This window comes from Pocillopora damicornis, chromosome 6 (assembly GCF_964200805.1).
Source record: "Pocillopora damicornis chromosome 6, jaPocDami1.2, whole genome shotgun sequence".
Taxonomy (NCBI): Eukaryota; Metazoa; Cnidaria; class Anthozoa; order Scleractinia; family Pocilloporidae; genus Pocillopora; species Pocillopora damicornis.
In genome coordinates, this window is record NC_142675.1 from 10001533 (window position 1) to 10026777 (window position 25245).

Genomic DNA, 25245 nt, shown 5'->3' on the forward strand with positions numbered 1-25245 from the left:
GAACTATTTGGCACAAAAAGCCAATTAATATAATTTCTAAAAAATTTTATTTCTCTTGCCTGCGGATAAAACGCCATCTGTACAGGTTTTTCGTCTCGACTTTCGTTTCGTGATGACCAAAACTTGTCGAGCGTTAAAAATAGCGGGTTTGTTTTCCTTGACGGGAGCACTGTCTCCAAGGAAGCTTTACTTGCTGAGGAACTTCCACGCTCTTTGTTTTTTCTGATTGTAAAGTAAATAAACTCACAAAGATTTGAGTAATTCCCGGTTAATCCTGCTCTCCGTTTGACCTTCGGCTCAACTAAGGTTTTCCAGCGTCGCCTGTCAGGAACACACTATAGAGTTAAGTTTTGCCCAGTGCCATCATGTATGTTGATTCAAGGCCTACCCGGCCCGCTTAGAGGTGAGTTTGGTGAATGTTTCTGTTCATCTTCAACATGTTTCGGAACATAACGAGAGAAACACAAATAGGGAGAAATCACATGGCTACGCCGCTCTCCAAAATGCTATATAAGAGGATTATTTATTTATTGCCTTTTTTTTCTTCCCTACGCTCAAGAACTTAAGTCGAGTTTTGCGTGAGGTCGGTGTACAATAGTTCACTAGAAAGCTACACTTAAGCCGGTCCTCCTTAATTTGTTTTCCTTGTTGCCCTCGTCTGATTTGTTTTTCGTTTTTGAAATCTGGCTCACATGTTGAGAGGTTTCACGAGATTCTACCATTCGTTTTTCATGAGTGTTAGGCAACTCAGTTTTTTTTGTTTCAATATAAGAGAGCGACTCCTTGACAAGTTAGGTGCATGTAAATTCTTGTCAATCACAGAATTTTGATCTAATAAACAAGAGCTCCATAAATGATGATTGATACCGGAAATTAGGTCTCACACCACGCTGCGAATCTCAAGACTTCACGAAAGAGTCACGACAAAGACACATCCTGATTGGCTCGCTTTATTATCCGCGCCGGTTGTCGTCACGGTTGCAAAATATTGTTTTCTTGCTTCGTAAAAAAATTCACGAAAGAGTCTTAGCGGCGTTTGATGGCCTTTCTGAGTCTTGTTGGGCATATGTGAAGGCATAAAATGAAGCAGCTGTTATATTTTGGGCTTTTGGTGTTTTTTTCTTCCTCAGAGTGGCGTTTTGTAGGTAAGTGCAATAGAGTTAAAAAGTAAGGCTTTGATCGAACCAGTTTCTAACCTGACTTAATTTAGATCAGTTGTGATTGCCTAAGCAATAAAAAGTTAACTTGTGTATTGATCAGCAGTGATTGATTAGTTAAAAATATCACGACTGATTCTCAAAAATGAAATAGCGACTAAGGTTTGCAATGCGTGTCTCCTTAGACGTTGTGGAAACAAGCCGGCCGGCAAGGGAAGGCTTTTTTCTCCATAAAGTTATTCTAGACTTAAACAGATTTCTTTCATTTCAAAAACAACTGTTAGTTTTTTTTGCTTTGCTACAATTAACACATAAGAATAGAGAGGTAAAGGTAAATATTTATTTGGCAAACAGCTATCCTTTTATGTGCGTGTAGCTAGCGCTGTTAACTTCTCATGTCCAGTTGCGATCGTAAGGTACACTGATCACGCGAGCAAATGATAAAGTGGATCTCCCCTGTGTCAGAGGAAGTTCACTTCCTCGGAGATCGCTTTAGATTTTTATCTTGGCCAATTCTTACAGAATTTTGATTTAAAAATTTGACCCAAGACGTATCTAAATTATCTACGCAAACATTCCAGCCTGCTGGTTTCTGTGACCACTTTTCGACGCAGCTTGTTTTTCGTTTGCTCTCTCAACAAAGAAGGGACAGGAGGAAAATGTGGGATTTTTTTTTCTTGTTCATATCTTTCGGAAAAATCAGACCAATGATAGCGCAATTGTTTTATTTCTTGTTAATCGCATTAAATGTTGCTGATAATCTCTCTACCAATTAGCAGTCTAGAGACTCTTTACGCTATCTGTTTAAAAACAATTTTTCGGTGTGACTTTGATCGTAAGATTTCACCTGTGCTTTTGAAATATCGTAAAATTGAGTTTCATAGGCGAAATTGAAACAGTGTGCTAGTACCATTTCTTCCTCTGTATTTTTTTTTAAAAAGAAACTGCAGTCAAATTGCCTTACCAGACACGTTTGTTACTTTAATGGTCTATAATGTTTGGTATTTCCTGCTGAAAAGCCTGAGGTTGTCTCAATAGATTTGACCGGGCAGAGTTCTACTTGCTCTTTTGCTCCGGTGTGAATTCTATGTTAGCTTCTTTATGCGTCTGGCTCGGAGAATCTTAGAAATACAAGTGTTTTTTAAGTATGGTGCTGGCGAAACCCACTCTTACTCTCGTCCTTTCTCGTTGGTGAAGACATCATCTTGCCTCACGGCAACGCTCGTACCGATTTAATTACTATGAAATGCTCTTTCATTTAAATCCTCGAATACGAAAGGCGTTTCTTACACCTTGGCACTGACTCTATTAAAATCACTTGAGATGTGGGATTTGTCTAAATTTTGGCATATCTTTTAAAGAACTCTTCCAAATGTCAAACAGCTAGGCACTTTGGAGAAGAAAAGGAATCTTCAAGTGAAAACGCAGAATGGAAAAGTGAGGCATGCATTTTTGAAAACGTTCGGACAGTAGCTGATTTATGAGTTGCACCATAGTTTTTAATGAAATTTACGCTAGTGATGCTGATAGGGTCCAAAAGTCCACTGTAGTAATCAGTTTAATATTACTATTACGTCATATTTAAACGCCTTTAAAAGATAAATCTGTGGATCTTTCCTATTTACCCAGCTTTATGACTATTTCTTCCGAAACTGCTTTGGAAACAATTCAAAGCCGACCACATGCAACATTTTGTTTGGTAGTGAGAGGACTCCAGGACTGAGACAAAAAAAAAAAGACAATCAGTAGTTCATTTGATTCCTTCCTGATGCGATTTACAGACTTGTGATGATAGCTTGTCTAGCCAGTGATTATTTCAGTCATTATATACTCTTTGAAATGAAATATTCGTAAATCGAGCTGCGTCTAAAAGGTGGGAGATGGTCGTTGAGTAGTGAATTTATTATATGGTCTAAACTCCCAGTATGGCAACAATAAAAATTATAGTTCTCCTGTATTTTGGCTCTTAATTGCATCATTTTCTTGTAGCATCTTTTTATGCTCAGTTCTGCAAAAACGATTCCTGTAAACGTCTTCAAATAAATGTCATTACGTAACACATAAGAAAGCATTTCTTGCTATGTTACTCAGATCATACTTATTTTACACATGTGAGTCAGGTCATCTATGAATCACTTTGAGCTCAAGTTTCGAAAGTACTTGACTTTTTCATAGTCAGCAAGAAGAAGGCAGATGTGTGAATGATTAATCATTTTGGAGTCTAAAACCCGCACTAGTTGATATCAGAACACATCACTCACTATTGTTGCAATTTTTTTTGTCGTTTACTCGCAAAATTGTTATAACAAGATTTTTTTCAGCTCTGAAATGCATCAATCCAAACGTGTGCGGATAATTTATCACGGAACACATAATAATAAGCTTTGCTTGAAATCAGGGTGTTTGTCTAATCTGGGAATACATTTCAAAGCGTAAGTTTGTGTTTCCACAACCATTTGACTTTAACTTAAGTTTTCAACGCTGTAACTACTAACTAGTAGATTTTAAGCAAGAAGCAAGTCATTTAGCTGGCTGGTTGGGTAGACGTCTTTGAAAGCATTTTTTTCATGATTATTTTAGCCGGTGAGAAACCAAAAACAGTGTATTGAGACTAGATGAAATGAGTGCCAATTCTTCAAAAGGATTTGAGTCACATCACATGGTGAGGGGAATAAAAAAATACTTCCATCATTTTTCAGCCGATGTTACTAAATTTCGTCTTCATCAAAATATAGGATCGATAAAGATTCAAATTCTTGGCCTATGATGCAAGTCGATCTCCACGTGTTCTTCGGAATTATTTTTATTTGTTCGTTATTGCTTTCTTAACCTACAATTCAATAAAAGGCGATAGGAAGTATTTTATTAAAACTCATCACGCGATTCTCGCGATAGATGCATTTTTGAAAAGCAGCATCATAAATGTTATACACTTCAATATTTGCAACACGCAAGTGTATTGGGAATGATTTTTGTTTTGAGGTAAAAAATAGATCACTTTTAGATTGAAATTAACTCTTGCGTGCCGCGAAACCTTGTAATGATTGTTTTGCATCATGTAATACCTCCTGTGTTTTGCAACTAAAGATACTTTATTAACCGATTCCTACCCATGAACAGGTTTACAATCGTCTGGAGTGGAAATCAGGATTTGTGAAAGATGGATCAAAGTGTCGTGCGACTCACATGAGGTCTCACGGATACAACCATCAAAGGAATAAGCTCCTTTGTCATCTTATCTATGTCCAATCTATATTATTATAGGTTTCAGATCTTTTTAGCATTTAAATAATTGTCAATTACAATTGTCTATGCCTCTCAAGTCGATGCATTCAGAAAGTAAAGATGGCCATTATTCGATCCTTGAAGAGCATTTGGCTCGGATTTTCCAACCATCCCTGCTCTTAAAGGTTGTTTTAACGTACCGGACGGACCAGCTTTCAGTTAGCTTGTTACTAGAGTCAGTTGCTAGAGCACTGCACCGGTATCGGAGAATTCGTTGGTCCGAATCCTGTAAAGGCCTTAATTTTTCTCAGGGCTTATTTTCACTACTGCTTGAGTAGTGTTCATTACTGCTAAGATCGCTTTCAATTTCATTTCTTAAACTGCAGTTCACATATATATAATTTTCATATTTTCACAGTCAATGCACCATTAGTTTGGTGTTACAAATGCATCTGATAAGATGCTCTTAGTTCTTACACGCTAAGTCTATTCATCCAAATTTCTACTTGGCAAACTTCCTGATCAGACATTCTTTTTATGAAGAGCTCCTCCACTGATTCACCTAATCTAGCCGTTGCATGATCGTATATTCGTGTCTCGGTTGATAGGGGCATAGCGTGATATATTAGAGATCTCACTATCATGTCGGTGTTGTTTTTCATGAGCATACGAAAATTATCATGTATGACCCGTTCGGCCCCACGCGTGCAATATCATAAGAAACCATGGTGGAAGCAGACATGCAGGGCCGGACGGGTCGACGTGAGCTGGTCCGGAAAAAGTCTTGCAGCCCTGCACTCATACGGCTTTGCTGCAAATACTTAAAGGAAAAACTGTGCTCGGTCTGTTATTCATGACCTCGAGCCAAATATTTTCTCTTCCGGCCCTCTCTTCCAGTGAATAAGTAAACATATTATGCATGCGTTACGTACACCTTACTTTATAAGGGGGAGAAGGAGTAGGAATGTTTTTGAACACTTACCAATACATCAAAAACAACAGCAGGGGGGAAGCTCTTTGCAAGTCTGATAACCTGTTTAGACAGCACAGAATGATTTAGGAGAGAAGGACGCGAATGTTTAAGAGGGGTCACATAGGACATGGGAAGAGATACTTATCAGGTTCCTTCAGTTTCTCTCGCAGGTAAACTACTTGATATGCAGGCTAATTAATGGGCATAAAGTCACTTTCTTGTAATTTATTATGTTAAGGCTGCGAAATATTCCAAGATTTGCTTGAATCAGCATTATGCGAGTTTGATTGTAACTAATATCGTTAAAACAACTGATTTCCTGCATCTTTATCTTATCTCGTCAGACTGTAAGCCAGCCTTCACCAAGACACCTAGCAGCAATGGCAAAGTCTATGTGGATAAAGGCACCAACCCATTTGATTTATCGTGGGACTTCAACACAGACGGAGAAACAGTCACTTGGGTGGATCTGATGTACAAAAAGAGTGGTTCTCCAGACGTATTAATCGCCAGAAAAATTGGAAACCGACTCCAAGTCCCGAAAACCAGTAATTATTATGGAAGAGTTACCGCTGGAAGCGGAAAAGCCACCTTTGTACTATGGTACATCGCTGAAAGTGACGAAAGGACATTTGAATGCAAGGTTTACTTCTCATCAGTATCCAACCCCTGGATAATGAGTGCTGTTAAGCTTATAGTGGTTGGTAAGTCTTCGACTATAGTTATCATGGCAATTACTGCAGTCAGCGACAGTATGGTAAAAACAACAACATTTCTCCCTCTCCATACATATTAAAGTCTTTCTTTAATTTGGCTCGCTGCCTCAATATTCTCTCCCTCAGCCATACATCTTGTTCGTTTCCTCCTTCCCCTTAAAATGTTGTGTCCCACTTGTTTTGATTACGACGAATGGTTATAAGGAGCAAGAATAAATGGAAATGTTTGCTTGTATAAATCAGATACTCGACCGTGACTTTTTTTTCTCCTTTTCATTAGCTAAAAAAAAAACCAAAATTAACGACTGTCTTGATATTAAATAGTGTACAAAACTCAAGTGATATTTACCTCAGTTTCTTTCTTCTCCTGTAAAGTTAAACCGAAGATCACTCTTAGGACAACTCAAGCCGTCGTGCTGACAGAAGGAAACACCAGAACGTTGCTATGTGTTGCCAGTGGCAACCCTAAACCATCTTACACGTGGTATAAAAACAACGTTAAGGTTCAGGAAGATCCCAACAACTCCAACTACACATTAACACCAGCCAACAGATATCAGACAGGCATGTACCGATGTGAAGCTGTTGTCACTGCCCCTGCACTGGGTCCATATATGGTTGACTATAACGTCAGTGTCACAGTAAGATGTGAGTACGAGACATTCAATTTTGCTTAATCAGCTTTATTAGCCTCAACATGGAATTAATTTGTTAAAATTTACTGCAGTATTCAAGCTGCATTCTCTAATGATGCGTTTTGGATCCACTCAGCCATGGGAAGCTTTCACGTTACCTATGATGTTCTGACAACCACTGGTCACAGAACTTCTTTAGTCTTGATGGGCAATCTGCCAGTTGGATGTAGCCCCTTCTCCCTACGAAATTAATGGGCGTAAGACCATATTTTGGGTCTTATATCAGTTCTTGCTTTCAAGTTTTGGTTTTATTCCATATCCCAACTGCAAAGTGTTATGGCTTTTGACAGCATTTGGTCGTCACTTTGGAACAAAGTGTCGTTGCGCTGTTTATAAGCTTTATCTTATAGTGGAACAGAAGTAAAAGGAATCTAAAGCCTTTTGGAATAATCAAATAGAAGTCATACTTACATATTTCATTTAAAACGAAGGTTTTTTTAAAATTAAATTTCTTTTTTCAGACAAGCCCCAACATAAGGTTAACAGTTTGGAGCGCAACGAAACCGTTTATTTGGGGCGCGATGCTATGTTTTATTGTCGAACAGAAGCATTTCCTATTGCGATCCAGTACAGCTGGTTTAAGGATGGCTTCCAGATATCCAATTCAAGGGATTACACGATTGATAATTTTGGTTTTGGTGAGAGCAGACTAACAGTGAAGCAAGTTACAAAAAGTAGCGTTGGACGATACTCATGCTATGGAAATAATGACGTTGGAAATGGGAAGAAGAAATCCGTTTTCTTAACTGTCCACTGTAAGTTTTAACTGATGGATGTCCTTTTCTCTTTGAGCGGTATCCACACACTAAATACATGCTATTAAAATGATGAATAAAGGATACAATAGTTATGTTAAGAAAATGGAGAGGAAAAGCCTAGAGCCACCATTTAACAGCAGACTTAACTGACGCACAAACAAGCGAAGTAAACAAATCGATATCATTCAAGAATTTATAGCACATAGCAACACTGATATCTATCAAGTTTTGTTATCATGATGTTATTACGACAAGCTCCCCTGCTGCACGGTCGAAAAGTGAATGAGCAAAGCTTTAATTACCATCCTGTTTAGATCATAACAAGAAAAGTAGTACTTGAATATCATACGTTTACTATACGTTTTCCATATAAGGATCCTAACAGTTCTTTTGTATGCGTTGCAGATGCTCCTCTTCAAATAGCTTTGACACCAGATCCAGCAGTTGTGAGACTCAATCAAACTGTGATCCTGACTTGCCAAGCAGATGCTCTTCCATTACCTCGATACTCGTGGATGTTCAACGGAAAAACTCTGACCAAAGCTGTTTATAACACCTTAAAGCTAACTAATGCACAAGTAAATGATGCAGGAAACTACACATGCGTGGCAGAAAACTTTTATGGACGGAAAAACACGACAAGAGTTGTTAAAGTAGAATGTGAGTTGTAACTGCAGTAACGCCTTTGCCTTAGCATGGCACAAAACTTGCTGAGGGTTTGCTCCATGATATACTCGGATATATAATCTGGCCAAGCAGAAGGATGGACACTAGCGTTACGAAAGCCTTACAAACTGACCTGAGACTGCAAATGCGCTTTTTTTATCACCATAAAACCCAATTCAAAGTAATAACAACTTTGCACATGATTTGAGCTTTACATGTGATTGGTGTTCATGGTGGCGCGAGCTTTCAAAACCAATCACAGAACCGATTGAAACAAAACCCATGATTTCTTTTACTAGTTTCTTAAAAACTGCTATTACAATTGTCCGCTAGCTAGTCTTTGAAATCGATTTTATGGTGAAGCTCTAAAAAGACCTCGCTGGGTCATTTTTTTTTCATGGAAATGACAGCTTTGTACAGCCCTTCTCCTTTTACTAAGTGACACTTTAACTCACAAGATATATGAGTACTTCGTATAATTCTTTTTAACTTTGTTAATCAGATGTACCTGCCGTTCAAACATTTACTACCGGAACTCCTAAAAACACTGTAATTCAAGGAACAACAGTAGAGGTCACGTGTAGCGCAAATGGTTACCCTGCGCCAACGTTCACCATTAAAAGAGGAAATGAAATCGTTAACAGCACAGGAGGGAGATTTGTAATACGTAACATACAGCTCAAGGAAGAGGATGCCATATACACTTGTGAGCCAAGAAATATGATAGGAACAGGTGCTAAGAGAGAATTGAAGATTACAGTGCAAGGTTAGTACCATTGCCTTTTTTTTCGGTAAAGCAATATTGGTTAACGTTGTAGAGCAGATGAGGTTCATTTTCATGTTTTGACACGCACTTTTGATTAAACTTGTGACTGCATAGATGTATTTCTTCAGTCCTTTCTTTTGAGTAAGTAAGTTCAAAGAGCTAATTTTCTTTCTCTTAGTGCCCATTAGGCCTACCCTATAGGAAGGCTGTAGGTATTATGTTACTATGTCTTGTAAGTCCGTCATTTTCTCACCTAACCCCTCACTGTTTTCAAAATGGTGGAGTATCGTAAGACACTCGCAACTTCTCTTGCGACTCCTCTCGACTTGCGTAATTCAGCTCCGACTCTGGCCATGGTTGAACGAATCTGATAGGGTTTCTTCGGGTTCAGTTTTGGTTTCGTCGGGTTTAGCTCGATGTTTGTGCAGGGTCTAACCGTTGAATTTCGATTTGAACGTAAAAGCTTTCGAACGTTCTCACATATGCGTTTTACTCATAAGATATCCCGCATATCCTTTGAAGAAGAATGTAAATTGAAATAATAAAAAAAAAGGAAAGAGGGAAGAAAAAAAAATGGAAAAGAAAGAAAAAAAGACAAAGACAAAAACTGATGTAACCTTATACCATCAGACTCGAAAGGAGTTGGTATATCCATTACACAATAGGAAGTGCAAGTTTTGAATAAAAATACGTTCTATACACATTTAATACATTTACCTATTCTTTTAATTTCCTATCCTCTCCCAGGCACGTCAATTGACTTGTCTAGAAACTCTTTTCCAACCAATTCCTCCTTTTGTCGCAATTTTGGCATCGAGAAGAGCTGTTCATTAACCCCGCCCTCTGCACTTTCATTCCACAATGATTTATACCACATTACTCTACAACTCTACAACAATAGGCACATGCAGTCATAGACTGCATTTTATTTATTCTTTGTTTCCTCTTTAAACTCTGCAGAGTGGCAAATAATTATTATCAAATAACAAAAACCTACTACACCAAGTGACTTTGATTAATCTCTCCACAGTTTCTCCGACATTTTCTAGAAAATTTCCAGATTCCAAAAAGAACACGAAGGAAGGTGGCAGAGTGTCTTACCTATGTGTAGCTGAAGGCAAACCAGCACCAAACATTACATGGACTTTTAAAGGAAAGAATCTTACCGATGAACCACCTTTCGTTATCCAAACCACAGTTCTGGTATCGTCTGATAAACTTAAGACGACTCAGTCAAGCCTTGCCATCGAAAAAGTAACTTGGAGAGAAGGTGGTACTTTCTCCTGCCTCGCATTTAATGATGCTGGTCAAAAGATACAATCCACAGAACTGGAAGTCGAGTGTAAGTTTGAATCACTCAGTGGGAAGCAATAGGGACCATTTCCGACCCAATGCTACTGAGTTGTTTAGACTGTAGGACAGGCAAAATTCCTGTGCCTTTTCAGGCGAACAGAGACAAACGTAAGGAGAGCGATAAGAGTGAATCATACTATGGGAGAGCGTTGCACTTTTTGAACGTTTCTCGCCTGTTTTTCAGCTTACGTTAGGGGTTGGGGTTCTAAAGGGAAGTTTAGCCTGTACCATGCCCTTGGATATAAAGATGATCAAAAGGGGGAGGGGGACGAAAGAAAACGACGTACAGGGCGGGGTAGATGGGATGCCTATCCATTTATGGAAACCTTTTAGCAATTCTGACTGTACCCATCTACACACCCGTGTCGGGAGAGGAAATATGAAAATTGTCACAACAAACAGGTTCCCGTCAGGGCTTGAGGTGGATCTCTCGATGTTCTCGTTGTTCAGCGTAATAATCACTATGCCACTATTAAGTGCGCTGTTTAAGCCATGTTCACAAAAATAACATTGTTGTTGCAGTTTTTGCTTTTGACCGGGTGACGAGGCGATAGTTTCAGTCGCTTATTATCTGTTGATTTTTTCTTCAGATCGACCAGTTGTTCAGTCTTTGGCGGATCACCCCAAAAATCTCACTGTGGACGAGGGAAAAAATGCTACTTTTTTTTGTAGAACAAAGGGTTATCCACCTACAGTTTCTCACAAGTGGCAGTTTAACGGTGCCACAATTTCCGGAGCTAACTGCTCTGCGTGTCCATCAATGACTTTCACAAAATATGAAGTCAATAAAACTGACTCAGGATGGTATTCCTGTTCTGGAAGTAACAATTTGGGTGAAGGTCCTTATGCAAGAGCTTATCTAACAGTAAAGTGTAAGTGAGTATGTGTTGCACATATTCGTGCCTGTACTGTTCAATAGAACGAAGAAATAACTTACATAACTTTGAACCGACATCTTTTGTAAACCTGTTTATCGGAGCCATGTAGTATACCGAGAACTTGTTGTTTTTTTTTTAACAAAAATGAACTTAACAAGAAAGAAGAAGAAAAAAACAGTTTACATCAAGCCATTTTGGTTGCCTGCCATAGGAAAATTAACGTTCAATTTTCCGTCACCTATCAAAGTCTCTTTGACATCTATAGGCAGATAAACTTATTTTCTGCATTTGGACATCTTTCTCTTTAGTTCTTATTTCGTATACATGAACTGTCGTTTATGTATAGGAAAAAAGATAGAATCTAAATGAACTTTAGCCATCTGTATTTCATTCTTCAACGTTGCCCCTTTAGATCAGTTATAGGCAGCTAGTCATGGTTCGTGTGTAGAAATAAAGCTCAGTTTGCAATCTGTTTCATGCCGGTGTATCAGTTACCTTTTATAATAGTTCTTGTCTGTTTTTTTTTTCCATTTTGGTGTTCATTTCTTACAGAAATAATACGTATTGGTTCCCACCACATTGTACATTAGATCTGCATGTTCATGGTAGAATAACTGAAAGGATAACACTATTTCCACCTTTAAATTGTGCCCTACATCCTTTCATAGATCGTCCAACAATTATCTCCTTACGAGAAGTGTATACAGTAAACGAGACCGGAAATGTTTCGATGTTGTGTCGAGCAGATGGCTTGCCAAAACCTACAATAATCTGGAGAAAGAAAGGCAGCGGTGAGGTTCTTACAAATGGTGAACAGTTTCATCTCCTTAATGCCCAAAGCACTGATGATGGTTCGTATTCTTGTACTGCAAGCAATTACCTAGGAGAGGACACAAAAGAGGTCATGTTGAATGTTCAAAGTAAGTTATTTGTGTGGTTCGTTGAACCTTGTACTGTAATGATAGAAAGAAGAGAAAACACAAAGTATTCAGGCTTCGAAAGGGTTTAACTTGTGCCGTACAGATACCAGTAAGGCGCTTTCACTAACTGAGCTACTCAGCTACACGTTGGGAGCGAGTCAAGGTTAAAAGTTTTTTTAAAATCTAAAGGAAATTATGAAAGTATTTCTCATAAAATATTAAATAATACCACTAAATATTTAGATACTGATAGAAGATTTCCATACCAAGGCATCAGATTTTCAAAATGTTACCCGCATCCCTGAACCTACATCTTCAAACAATCTCCACTCGCGGTAGACGGTAGCAGTCCTAATTCATTTACATTGGGAATCATTGTTGTGTCAGATGTACGTATTTCATAGTCGTGTGTATAGTTAAACAAACTGTGATGTCTATGTTTAATTAGGAAGCGAAATTAAAAAGGTTATTCCAAACTTCTGAGTTAGGGCTCATTGATATGGCCTGTTAAACACAAAATTCACTTTTGTTATGTCTTGAAGTTATTGTAAAAATGATTAAACACATTCCAGAGGAAAATGGGAAAATTTACGATGCGTAGATTTGTACAGCTGTGTATTCACGTACAGGTCCTGTCCAGCCAATGTAAGAGGAACTTAAGAGGAAACTTAAAATTTAAGAACCTCCTCTACGCGTGGTTAAAATTACATATCAGCAAAACAAAGTGCGATGTTGATTTTGTTACAGCGCACCCAAAGATCAAGATCTCCGGCTCTGCAGACACAGTGATACCTGGAAATAAAGGAGACGTGGTGACCTTAATTTGTACCTTCAGCGGCAAACCGCTTCCTCGTCCATCATGGAGAAGGCAACTTAATGGGACGGATCTGGGTGTATTTAATGGTTCTTACGTGAAAAACATCTCTCAGAAGAACAACTCCTCTTTCCTGAACGTGATTGTCAACAACACTGGTGAACATTTTTATTGTGTGGTTTCAAACCTTCTCGGAAGTGACAACTTGACATATACCATACGAAGAAGAGGTACGTGAAAACGAAATCTCTGCATACTAAGATTAGTTATAACGTTTTTCACTCTCACTCTTTAATTTCCTTTATTCCTAAAAGGCCAACATAATTTGACTCAACAAATTTGTCTAAGATCTTGCACTGCTGTATATTGCTGTAACTGGGAATCATTAAAGAAAACAACGTATTGTTTTGTTGACAGGTGTTCCTGATCCTCCAAGTGATGTGAAACTTTCAGCTTTTAAGGTAGCTGATGCTAAAACTGTGAGTGTGAATGTCACCTGGACACCTGGATATAGTGGAGGATACGAACAAAAATTTTCAATATATTTTCGCGTGAAAGGAAGCGACAGTGACTTTGTTGAGAAATATGTCGGACACTCAGAGGACAACTTGTACACCATACAAGGACTTAATCCTAAGACCGAGTATGAATTTACTGTGCAGGCTTCCAATATGGCTGGCCTCAGTCAGAAGTCAACTTTAGTCAACGTTGTGACGCCAGGTAACCTTGTTCAGACAATTTTGCGTTTTGGATATCTACCTTTGATTTAGTTTTGATACAGTTTTTTTGCACTTTTTCTTAGAATCCTCAATACCAGCCAACAGGGGAAAAGGTATGTTGATTTCTCCCAGCCTGTAGTCTGTGTTCTAAACAATTAAATGTTTGTCGGAGTAGACCGATATCTTTGATTCAGTGAGAGACTACTTCTGAAAAAAATCGCGAGTATTGTTTTCCAAAGATAACCCCCTACAACATTTGCTCGTATTTCTCGGAAATTATCCAAAATGCACGCGGATTTGCTACACATTCGATTCTCGTCAGAGATTAGATTAAATGTACTGTTCATACTGAGCCAACCTTCCGGTATGTAAATATCTGATCTCGGTCTTCCTGAGGTTTTCAGTGACCTCCTAAAAATCTTGACAACGATCTAAAATATGCGGTAACTGTTAATCTATATTTGCTGTGTCATTTCTACAGTCAACGCAACAAGAAACCCAGATGACGCCTCGCTGATATTGGTTGAGTGGACAATAGAAGACAAAGTTGTCAGAAGATTAAACCTTGAAATCCAGGAGGGTGGGGATGGTGACTGGAAGCCTGTTTCTGGAGCAAGTAACATGAGTACCTCCATAAAAAGATTCACAGTTGGAGATCTCAGGGTTGAGGAGGTATACAGATTCAGAATGGACATGAGAAGGCCAAGGGAGCAGAGACCTGTGTATGTTTTTAGTGACGTTGGTACGTACGTATCATAGTAAAGAAATACGAAAGTCTACAAACATCTTTCAAAAATTATAACATTAAAAGCTGTGTGAAGAAAAACGCCTGTAAAACTTAAAACAGGTCAAAATAAACCGAAACGAAAATCGCTACCTCCTTGAAAAAGGATATGTGTTTCGGTTGATTTCACCATTAAACTTCCCGCGTCATAAGTTTAGAATTTTTGGCATTGTTAATCTTGGAAAAAGCAAAAAGGTAGGTATCGTTTTTAGATAACTATGCCAGCATAGTAAAGATCAAATGGTAGCTCATGGTGATAAAGGTACCAATCATACTAGTCAATATTCATCCCAGAGTATAAAATTACACTTCTTAAATTTAGAATATATTCCCATGATCCTGTCAACGATCTTAATTTCAATTTTTCATTGAAATATTTTAATTATGGGACATCAATGACCGTGCAACAGCATGTTTTCCGGATGTAAAGAACAGAACAAAAGAAAATCTCTACTTCTTAAATGGGGAGAAACCTTGTTTTTCTTAACATTGTGCTAAATTTATGTGAACGAACCTCTCTTTTTCTCTCTCAGTGCCAGCCGGTCATACCAGCCCCATACCTGAGAAGAGAGAAAAAAAGGTGTTTCTCTTCCCAACGTGGATGATTTCTGTTATTGCTGGTAGTTCAGGAGCATTACTTCTTCTTGTTCTTGTTCTCTGCCTTTGTCGCTGTAGGCGTCGTCGTAAAACAGTTGATGAAGGCAAGTAACTGCCAACAGTTTCTCTTTTTCGACCAGTCAGTTTGCCTGCATTTTACTTTTGAGATTTGAAGGATTTATATTTCTATATGTTGCTTTAAATTAAGGGTCATCAGCATCTGGCTTTAAATTGAACCAGGCATTCAAAGTAAAGACGATAGAAATTTGAAATACTAAAACTTCTTTTTAAACTTTCTTATTAATGTTATAAAAATGTCAAGAAATTAGAGTTTGGGTATTACAATTTATTATCTAATTTGTTTCTTTTAGTATATTTTGTGGTGTGAGTTTTTAGTATTTGAGGGTTTTACGTAATCTCCTCAATTTTGAAAAGGTTACTTGAAAGGAAAAATGAGAGTTCAAACATTCGCTCTAATGCTGATGTTCCGTTTCAGCAAAGTTTTTAAACTTCATGCCTTTGAATTTGACGCTTATCAAATTTGCACCGTTCCTCATTATGAATTTTGTCTTCTTTCCTGTTTTAGTTGGAAAAGGAAAAAAGAATCCCACTTCAAGGTATAAAAACTTATCACGTTCTAGTGCACTTCTAATCAAGAAAATATAATAAAATAGCATGATGTTTGTCAGAGAAACAGTTTTTTGGTCTTTGAATATGCAATCTCAGTAACATAGTCTGTGTTTCGTCTCTTCATGAATGTTTTGAATACGGTAATGATAGTTGTATCTTAAGAGGTTTCTGAAAATCAGTCTGCCAAGGTGGATAAAAGCGTACTTATCCTGTATAAAATGGTTCAACTGTTTAATATCCTTTTCAGAAGTTTTGGATTAAGGTCGCCTTGGTAACTCTATTTGGGGGAAAAGAAGTAAAAGTAGCAACTTTTTCGGTTTTACAACAATATCATGAATTATCAAAATCTGCCGAAGCCGAAGGGTGAGACATCATGCAAAAAAAAGTTAAATAATTGTTTTATCATACATTTTTAAAACAATCTGCAAGTAAAGACACTTCTCTCTGAGTTTGCATATGTTTAAGATCACTACACGGACGAGGGGCTTGGAAACTAGGCTGACATTACACACGAAATGATAACCGCAATAACCGCAGATATTGGGTTCTCATCTCGACTTCTCATGCTTTTGAATATTTATTGAATGTTCATGACCAATCAGTTTTTTCATGGTAAGCCTAATGTATAATAACATCAATAAAGGTTTCCGTGTCTGTTTTTTACCCAGCTATGTTGTAGGCGGTCCAGATGTGGTTTCAACAATGGAAGGGAGAGGTTCGTGTGGAGCCCAGGAATCTATTGAGGACGATCCGTTCGTTGTCGCTGCATCCATGCAGGCCTTGGATTCAACGAATGGAAGAAAGAAAAAACTTGATGCCACTATCAATTACGGATACGAGCCTGAAGGTACAAAAAACAACGCTTGCCACTGTTTTAGCGTATTCACATGTCGCATCAAATTTATAGAGTCACTATTGTTCGTTTTCTGACCTTCGTAAACAAAGAAAAAATTAGTGTTCACTGATGTTCATCTTTTCCCGCTCTCGATTCAAAAACAAGCAGAGATACTTCTCAAGCCGGGGTCGCGCCAGGAGAAAAATGGCCACGTTGTGCAAAGCAAAGAAGAACCTGAGTCAAACTCAGCGTACCCGGCCAAAGGACCACAAAGAGATTTCAACACATTTGCAACAAGCGTTGAACTTGTTCGAACTCCAAGGTAAGTAAACGCATTCTTTGATGTATTTTTAAAATTATGTTTTCGATTACCTTTTTGATAAATTCAGATAAAAAGGTCTTATGTAGTCAGTAATTATTTTTATATCAATCCTGAGGAGAGTCCAGAAATACTTAAAACACTTATTTAATCGATAAAGTCTTGACGGCACTCGAGGTACAAGTGACATGGTGAACGTATCACTCGAGTACTCAACAACAATAATTATAACAATATTTATGGTAATGATAATAACCAGATCGCCTGTAAACAAACTTTAGATAGAGGAGCCAGTATCTTAGCTTAGAAATTTCCTATTCAAACTCTTATGAATTTTAAGGATTGGCAAAAACAATTAAACATGAAGATTGTGATGATTATTAAAATAAAATCCGATGTAACAAAGTGGCAAGAAACTATCGTGACGAGCTTCCTATTAAGAACATGAATCCGGCCGAGGATTTGCCCAAGCTATACTCCATAGTTCGTTTCTATTAATGAACTAAAATACCAGAGTTTCATACACCGAGGTCTTCCCTTAACGGAAGTTATACATATATGGACATGTGTTATGAAAAAAAAAAATTAAAAATAAACTGGTGTCAGCAAGTCATCATGCTCAGAGGAGACTTACGGCATTGGGAAAAGCATCAGTGCTGTTAATTACGGGGATAAAGATTGCGCCGACGATAATCTTTCGAAGGGCTCTTACTACTAATTTACTAATTATAGTTATAGCTAGTTATTTTTTAGCTTATTTTATTTCCGTCTTTATTTAATGAATCTTTATTGTTTAGCTACTTAAACAATTATAAATGTTTGTTTGATTTTTATAACCAGTTTTTTCTTTTCTATCACGCAGTAGAAACACAACGGCCGTCGAGAATCCTGTCTACACAGCAGTGGACGAAAAAGAGTCTTCTTCTCAACCGAAGGCGTCAACCTTACCTTTGCCTTCCAAAAACCAAAACGGTTCCATTAAAGGACCTCTTGATCCAACGGTACATTATGCTACGTCACAAAAGAAAAAGACAACCAAACAGCCTCGTCAGGGGCCACTTGAGTCAGCAAATGCTGGTATGGATGCAACGGCACGCACACATATTTAGTAAATATTTTCATTTCAACTCATTGAGATGTGTTCTTTTTTATCCCAAGAATCTCCACTGCACAACACTTCAGAGGATAAACCTCAACAGGAGCCTTCGCTTGGAGATCTAGATCTGGATGACCCTTCCAGCCTTCCAGCTGGCGAAAGACCACAAGAAAAACCTACCCCCATAGCCATGTTGCCTAGCAGGCATACAGCCAACACCTTCCCAAGAAATCTAAGTAAGATTAGGGTTTTGTTTAACGCACAGCATAGTACACTTAGTGTTCTTATAAGGTAGTGCCTGAGCAACGGCAACAACAGCGCATTCACTCGTTTAAGTCACTGGAAAATTGAGAGCGTTTGATTCCCGTCGAAGAATTGGAATGGAAAGGCTTTAGCTTCGCAAGCTACTAAAGTCAGTCTGAGTGATTTTTGGATTCGTTGTTATCAGATTTTCATCAATACCATGTAAAAGTTAGGACAAAACCAAGTTGGTGGCAGCTGCATGACTCAACTCAACTCGTAAAATCTCATCCCGATAAAAACAACAATCGCAAACCTCAACGTAACGGACTTCATCAAACCGCTTCCGTTTTAAAGAAGGCTTTGAGAAAAGAATGAGGACGCCTAATGGAAGTCAGTATTTGTGCTTTTCCGCCACTTGCATAGGTGTTCATGAGAATCTAAAACACGGCCTGCACAAAGGGACCAGCAGCTGGGTGGGGGATTTTGGAGTGGGTTCACATGTTTTTCAAGGGGAACGGTTGTGGGATCAGTAGTCACGGGGGGGGGGGGGGGGGGGTTATACAATTAACTGCCACGTGATAACTAACGACCATTTCCTAATGCTATTATAATGGTATTTCACACAGATAAAGGTTCACCCGGACCACCAGGATTTTTTTATATACCTGTGAATAGAAAGGCACGAGCTCAAACTTACGGAGCAGATATGCCACATCAACCACCTCCGCCAGGACTCCCAAGAAAGGTAGATGGACATAAAAAAATCACGTTTTTACCTAGTTTCCAACTCAGACGTGCGCGTTTTCAAATACTTAGGTTGGTTTTACTTTAGGAAAAGATTTGCATGTTTTAGAGCTTTAGATTTTTTTTGATAGTAAGTTTATTTGTGTTTGTGATTCATATTGTTCATTCATTGGGATGTTCCCTTTTTCAAGAAAGTCAGAAACATTAGCAATGATAAAAAAAATCCATAACCATAACAAGGAAAACATGCCTTGAGCTTATGCAATTAGTCCCAAGAAAGCTATGTACAAAATATAATCAGGAGCAGATCTAGAAGTCGCTATTTAAACTGACGTCTTCTTTTGCTGTCTGTCGAGTGGGGTCCTGCGATTTGCTACAAGTCGCTCAAGTGTTGTAGCTATGTGGCAACGTCGGGTTCCATCAAAAGTACAATAGGTTACCCTGTAAATCTTTCTCTGTAACTAACTTAAAAGAGCTACCTTTTTTTTTTTCCCAGCGCTATGCAACCGTTGATGGTCAATTAAAGAGGCTAAACTCACAGGGTTCGGAAGATTCTCGAAGTTCCGAGTCGACACAAAAGACACACGCCTCAAAACCGGAAGAACCGACGGATTGTGAATGCGACATAAGTGGAGTGTCGAATATGAGTTATGTTAGTTACCTGGTGTGAAGAACATAGAATTGTTAAGATGCCACGTCAGTTCTAATTCGTAATGTGTAAAGATTTGAATCGAGAGCACAATATGAAACTAAAGGACCTTGCGCAATAAAGGTCCGTACGCATGCGCTTTTGTTTTTGAAAACTCGTCAACACCACCGAATCTTTTGGCTCCCTAACGAAAACAGAGACTTTTCTAGACGTATTTTTTTTTTTACACAATTTAAACTGTATATTGTAGCTGAGTCATTAGTAATAATAATCGAATAATCGGAAATGAAACTCTAATGAGCTTTCTTTCATTTGTAAGCATATGCTTACATACCAAATTAAAAGAAGTAATGGTAGCCCTGGTAAACCGTTTAAGCTTCTTTAAGAAAATGCAGGCTATTTCAGCCGTATTCAGTTGAAAAAAAAAACCAGCTATCCACCTTTCAGGAAGAGTTTTAGGTTTTACAAGAGAAAACAAATGTATTGCTTAGGTTGGCAAATTGAACTGTTACCCTTAGTTCTAAACACACCAGGAAAATCCATATAGCTATTATTAGTATTTCTAAACATCAACTGAAAAATATAAGATTTTTCAAATGAAAGTATATGTTATGTCTATAATAAATGTTAAGCTATAACTAACTTAGTTTACAGAAAAAATCTTTTTTTTTTTTTGCATACTTTTAATGTTTTAGCTGAACTCCTTCCAAATGAAATTAAATAAATAGTGAGAACTTTACAGCTAAGGAATATTTTTTGTTGAGACATGGCTGGGAAGAGGAGGAGGGAAGGGGGATGGATTGGTTATATTTGTAGAAATACAGTTCCCGGATTGGTCAATCTCCTTCAGCTGACTGTCAGAACGCCTCCTATTAGAAGTAAACAAAGAAGAAAGGTGACGCGTCTTCGGACCTGCCAAAAACTCGAATAATGACGGACAAAGCCAATTGCAAAAGGGCAGTTCATAAAGATATGCTCCTCTGGTCATCGCCAAAAAAATATATATTTAAGTCGAGTTTCTCATATTCTTACATGGGTAGTCCATAATTACTGCGAGATGAAAAAATGCGGGCTGAGACTCTGTTACGTCACAATAAAGTGCGAGGCTGCTGAGCAATATTCAAAATGGCGGTGTTCATCGTCAAATTCTTTCGCACATATGAAGACATTTTTCCAAATCCAGATTAATCTTTGGAATATCAAACCTCGGACAGCGTCATAGTGACATACATAGTGATACTTTCATACTTTTTATTTTGCGATGATGGAAAGTATAGGGTCCTTGGATTATGCTTTTCCTATAACTTGCAAGCCGCCACTTCATGTATCAGATGCATTTTCCTGGCTCACGTCCATAGATATATAATGACAACAACTTAGGTAATACATTCATAATCAACAAAGAGACTATTTAGGGAAAGATGTTTTTTGGTCTTCGAATCCCCATGAGGAATCGAACCTCGGACCTAAGACTATTTGGCTCTCATTTTAACCATCACAATAACTTTTTACAACACAAGACAAGATTCGGCGACCTTGTACTTATTATTAGTAACTTTGGTTGTTAGGAAAAGTCGTACCTATTGTAGCATGTAATTTTTACTTTTGCATTTTGTAAGTGGTTGGTGTGTTACCTAACTGGCTTTTACGGACCAATTGAGATTGATTGATTGATGATTGATTGACTGACGTTGCATTTGAGTGTCGAAAGTAATTCGAAATTGCCTTGGTTCTGATTTTTCGACTCTTATTTGAAATGCACTCCAGTAACTTAGCATTTAACTATTTTCTATAAAATAGACTTCATCTAAATGATAACTATATAAACGTTCTAAACGTTACATCGCAAATTGTTCTTCTTGATCCACGTCAAAGGTCACCTAAATGGGCAATAACCGTTTTTAAAAAACGCATGCAATCAGTTAAACAAGGCGTGTATGAAGTGCCTCTTCACTAAAGGTCACGCTTTTTTTGCGATTAATTCTAGATCCTTGTCTTTTGCTTTCAAGTGATGCCAACTTGCTGTTGTTGACACTTGATCTTGACCGTAATCGACCAGAGAGTTTAGGAGAGTATTTGAATTTTTTTGAGCAGAAAGGCTGACGTTTTCCCTGATTTGCAACAGATTTCGCAAGGAAGACAAGAAGTCGCGTTTGAAAAACGTGTAAAGTAGAGGCTTGGTGAAAGATGTGATGTATCGAATGATCACAACTGCTTCCATGATATTGAGCAAAACTTGGATTCCCATACCTAGTAATAGCTTGATGGTAAAGTAAGGCAACCAAGAGCATGTAAATATGATCGCCATCGCTGCGAAAACCAAGATACATTTCCGGTCACTTTGGCTTTTTTTCTTGTTCTGTGGTATGTTTTTTTCTGAACCAACGACGATCGCTGCCTATTAGATATCGTTCTGAACATTGCTAAGAATGCGTGGATAATATATATGTATGGCAGGAGGAACACTGTAACAAGGCAAACTGAATTATAAATGAATTCCTTAGTTACCACGTGGTGTTTTAGTGGACGGACAGTTGCCAAGTTCTTGAGGGCAGTAATAACAAGTATGTGATAAGCACCAGAAACAGCTAGTAATGTATGCAAGTAGTATATCCCATAATTCAATTCTTTTGACAAAATCGCAAAACTACAGACGATGAGGTATGGAATGGCGATAGCACCAGTGCTGAAGTCACAAACTGCCAAACTGAGAAGCACGTAGTTAGAAGAAGTGCGGAGAAGGCGACATCGATAAAATAAGGCAAACACAAGTCCGTTAGCCAGAACTATTGCTATGGCAATTGGAAGAAGTTTGCTCAGGGTCTTGACTCCATCGTCTGAGTGTTGTTGAGGAAACTTTGAGGTTGCATTGCTGTTAATCATGGTTACTTCTGATGAAACGAGTGAAGGCGAAAACACTGAGAGAAGGAAAATTGTAAAACTAAGACAATGCTGACAAAATCTATACCTCGTTTAGCGTAAGGTGTGTGTAAAAGTGTATATGAAAGTGTGTTGTATGAATAACGAGTCATTCGGTTTTTTTAGAATGAAAAGAAACGCATTTATTTTTTCTCAGAGGGCACGGTAACGAAACCTGCAATCTGATTGGTTCTTAGTGCGGTGCTGATTTACCTATCTCTGTCCAAGGGTACGATAAGGCTTTTGTGAGTCGTTGAGAACATCCCCAGCTTCTATGCCATTTTTCATAAATATATATATATATATATATATATTTTTTTTTAAATTGCTGGGCAGTATTTTCAAGCAAAGTATTTTTAAGCAAATCAAGTGGATTAATAACTTATTAATCCTCTCTTTTCCCTCTCTTAAATCTTTTTGGTGGCAAGTTGAAATGAAAACAGTTTCTAATTAACTTAAATCCTTCTCAAAAGTTTTTCAGATAGTTAAAACTGTGAGATATTTGTTTATAATTGTATAAATCGACGGAGCTTTCATTCATTTAATATCTGAATTCTCTCAAATAATTTCTGTTAGTTCTAGAGATAAGTTACCTGATTGAGTTCAGCGCTTTCCAATTGTGTAAGGAAGCATAGAGTAAGGTAGGGTTTTCTTTTTCAAAGTTTAACTATTTTTCTCATTTTTGTTTGAACAAACTGTCAAAGTTGAAAAGACCAGTTTAAATTACTTGATAAGCAAATGGTAAGGTAGTCTTGAGGCAATAGGTAGTTATTCTAAAATCTATTTTCACGTTAAGTATATTGTCTTATTTCTGCCATAAATAACATTTCGTTGGATATCCCACTTATTGTGGATATCATTAAAAGTAGATATGAATATGCTGTTTTACTAACTAGATCCATATTCCTGATTGAGGTTATCACTGCTTCGACAACAAATTTCGAGTAGCGGTTTGAATAATACTTCTTTTATCTTTTTGTGTGAGGGAAAATAAAAGGAGCAAGGGTTCTTTTTTCACCTGCATCTTTCGTGTTTGGAAAGTCTACTGAAGTCGACGAAGTCAATGAAATCGCCAGCAAAACTAATGGTAAAATTGTCTCAGGAATACAGACAATTAAGTCAATATGACTTTCCATCAATCATGGTGTAAATTTCCTCTGGGAGTACACTTTTCCCTCTTGGTTATTGATAACAATGTTTTCAGAATCGAAATTTTACTCGTTGAAATAAAATATGTATGATTTAATTATTCATATCGGCATACCTGAGTGATGCTCTCACAGCTTGTAGTAAAAACTTGGCCTGAAAGTGTAAGGAATGCAAGGAAGTGATGTAGGTTCCTAAGTTATATTGGCTGAATCCTTCCTTTGAGTCGGACATTAACTTTTATCCCATTGCAAAACTTTTTTAAACTTTGAAATGGACAGCTTTCTCACAAACTGAACCATTAGAAGGAAGCGACACGTTTGCAAAATTGTGTTAAAAGCAATGCTCATTTCAATTCTTCAAGACTTATTGTTAAGACGTAGGCGGAATCACTGAAGAGACAACGGGAATCATTTGAAAACGACTAAACATTTGAAATAATAATGCACGTATTTAGTGTGTTGTATGAAACTTAAAAAATGCAAGCCTCCAAAGACTGGAAGTTAAAAGTGGGTTTTTCCTTATGTTGGAAGTTTCCCTCGTCTTTGTAAATATTGTTTCGCCTTAGGGCGAAAACTTTTCCACCTGAATGCATAAGTTAAGTTTCCTGCTTAAGACATTTTATGACAAGAACGCTACAATATTCATGGCTGTATCAGCTCACCAAAAATCTCGTAGGTTTCTGTGCAGCGCCTGATCTCCTCATACATGGGACGGAAAGGAACTGAAATAAAAATTTTTCGTAACAGTAACTACGACAGCATCTTTTTGTTTTGATTACGTAATTGCCAATTTAATTGTTTCTTACTGTGCAAATGTTTTCTTGTCTTTGTTAAACCTTTGAAATAAACGTTTTTTGTTTTGTCTGGTCTGAATGAACAAAAAAAATCAAGCCTATTTCCTAGAAAGGTATCAAAACTTGACGGGCGTTAAGAGCTTAGTCCTTTTGCATTGAGCAAATCGACAGCAGTTGTACAAGGACATGTTATTAACTTTGATAATTAAACCACCGAATCTTTAAATGCAAAATGGAAAAATCAACTCTAATTTACAAAAGCTGAGATACATTTACCAAGATTTGCTCAATAATTTTAGCGTCGATCTCACTATGTGGGTCATTTGCCCATCCAAACCTCGGAACCGTAAGTGAGGTGGAACATTTGTTTTCTTCACTCCCAAAATTTCGAATTTAGACTTTGTTTAAATACAAAAAGAGTTATCGTGTGTCATTCTAACTTTAAAAAAAATTGGTTCAAAACTTCCTGTTGCAATTGCTAGAATTCTACTAATCCAATTATTTGGCTAATATATTACTAAAGTTTAAGTTGACACCTCTTATTGAGAGAAAAGGAAACAAAGGAAGAAAAATGACACGTCATAAAATTAAAATTTGTCCTTGTGTACCAAAAAAATATATAGAGACATGAACTTTGGAAAAAGCTGTCTTGTTTTCAATAAAGTTTGCTCTCATTTTTATTTTCAATTTTTTTTTCTCTTAGATTTATTCCGTAAAAGTCAAGACGACTGTCGAGTTAAATCAGGCACGTCACCGTTTTAATGCTGAGGCAAGGAACAAAAATGGAGAAGAATATAGCAAGTCCTCGATACTCAACTTTCGCAATGTTGTCGGAAGGTACACCAAC

At 37.6% G+C, this 25245-nt stretch overlaps 1 protein-coding gene and 1 pseudogene across 6 annotated transcripts; one reads left to right on the forward strand and one right to left on the reverse strand.

The window, feature by feature from the left end:
- The first annotated feature begins 354 nt into the window (after positions 1-354).
- On the forward strand, positions 355-20281 carry LOC113664920 (hemicentin-2). 5 transcript variants are annotated; one of them, XM_089208949.1, is made up of 21 exons: positions 355-403; positions 5700-6059; positions 6447-6719; positions 7228-7521; positions 7930-8184; positions 8693-8956; positions 9987-10298; positions 10900-11181; positions 11856-12107; positions 12855-13151; positions 13339-13641; positions 13724-13753; positions 14122-14382; positions 14958-15125; positions 15608-15638; positions 16320-16498; positions 16652-16808; positions 17668-17882; positions 17964-18137; positions 18771-18889; positions 19385-20281. In XM_089208949.1, exons 1-21 carry the CDS (start codon positions 370-372, stop codon positions 19556-19558), a joined length of 4434 nt encoding a protein of 1477 aa, XP_089065075.1. In that variant the 5' UTR covers positions 355-369; the 3' UTR covers positions 19559-20281. The 5 variants fall into 5 exon arrangements, with proteins under 5 accessions (XP_089065075.1, XP_027036340.2, XP_027036341.2 ...); XM_027180539.2 differs by lacking the exon at positions 355-403 and adding an exon at positions 989-1145; XM_027180540.2 differs by lacking the exon at positions 355-403 and adding an exon at positions 989-1145 and having other exon boundaries at positions 16655-16808.
- A 1031-nt stretch (positions 20282-21312) lies between these two features.
- LOC113664919 (uncharacterized) lies at positions 21313-24405 on the reverse strand (annotated as a pseudogene). Its single transcript, XR_016187499.1, has 3 exons — positions 24267-24405; positions 23721-23758; positions 21313-22455 (listed from the first exon to the last, which is right to left on the reverse strand). The product of XR_016187499.1 is annotated as an uncharacterized LOC113664919 (transcript).
- Between the last annotated feature and the right edge of the window lie 840 nt (positions 24406-25245).

Excerpts from the sequence above, each read along its gene's own strand:
- LOC113664920 (XM_027180539.2), top strand. The coding sequence starts at position 1,082 with ATGAAGCAGCTGTTATATTTTGGGCTTTTGGTGTTTTTTTCTTCCTCA. Across the intron at positions 7,522-7,929 it reads CGTTTTCTTAACTGTCCACT|ATGCTCCTCTTCAAATAGCT; the intron begins GTAAGTTTTAAC and ends TATGCGTTGCAG. Across the intron at positions 15,639-16,319 it reads AAAAAGAATCCCACTTCAAG|CTATGTTGTAGGCGGTCCAG; the intron begins GTATAAAAACTT and ends TTTTTTACCCAG.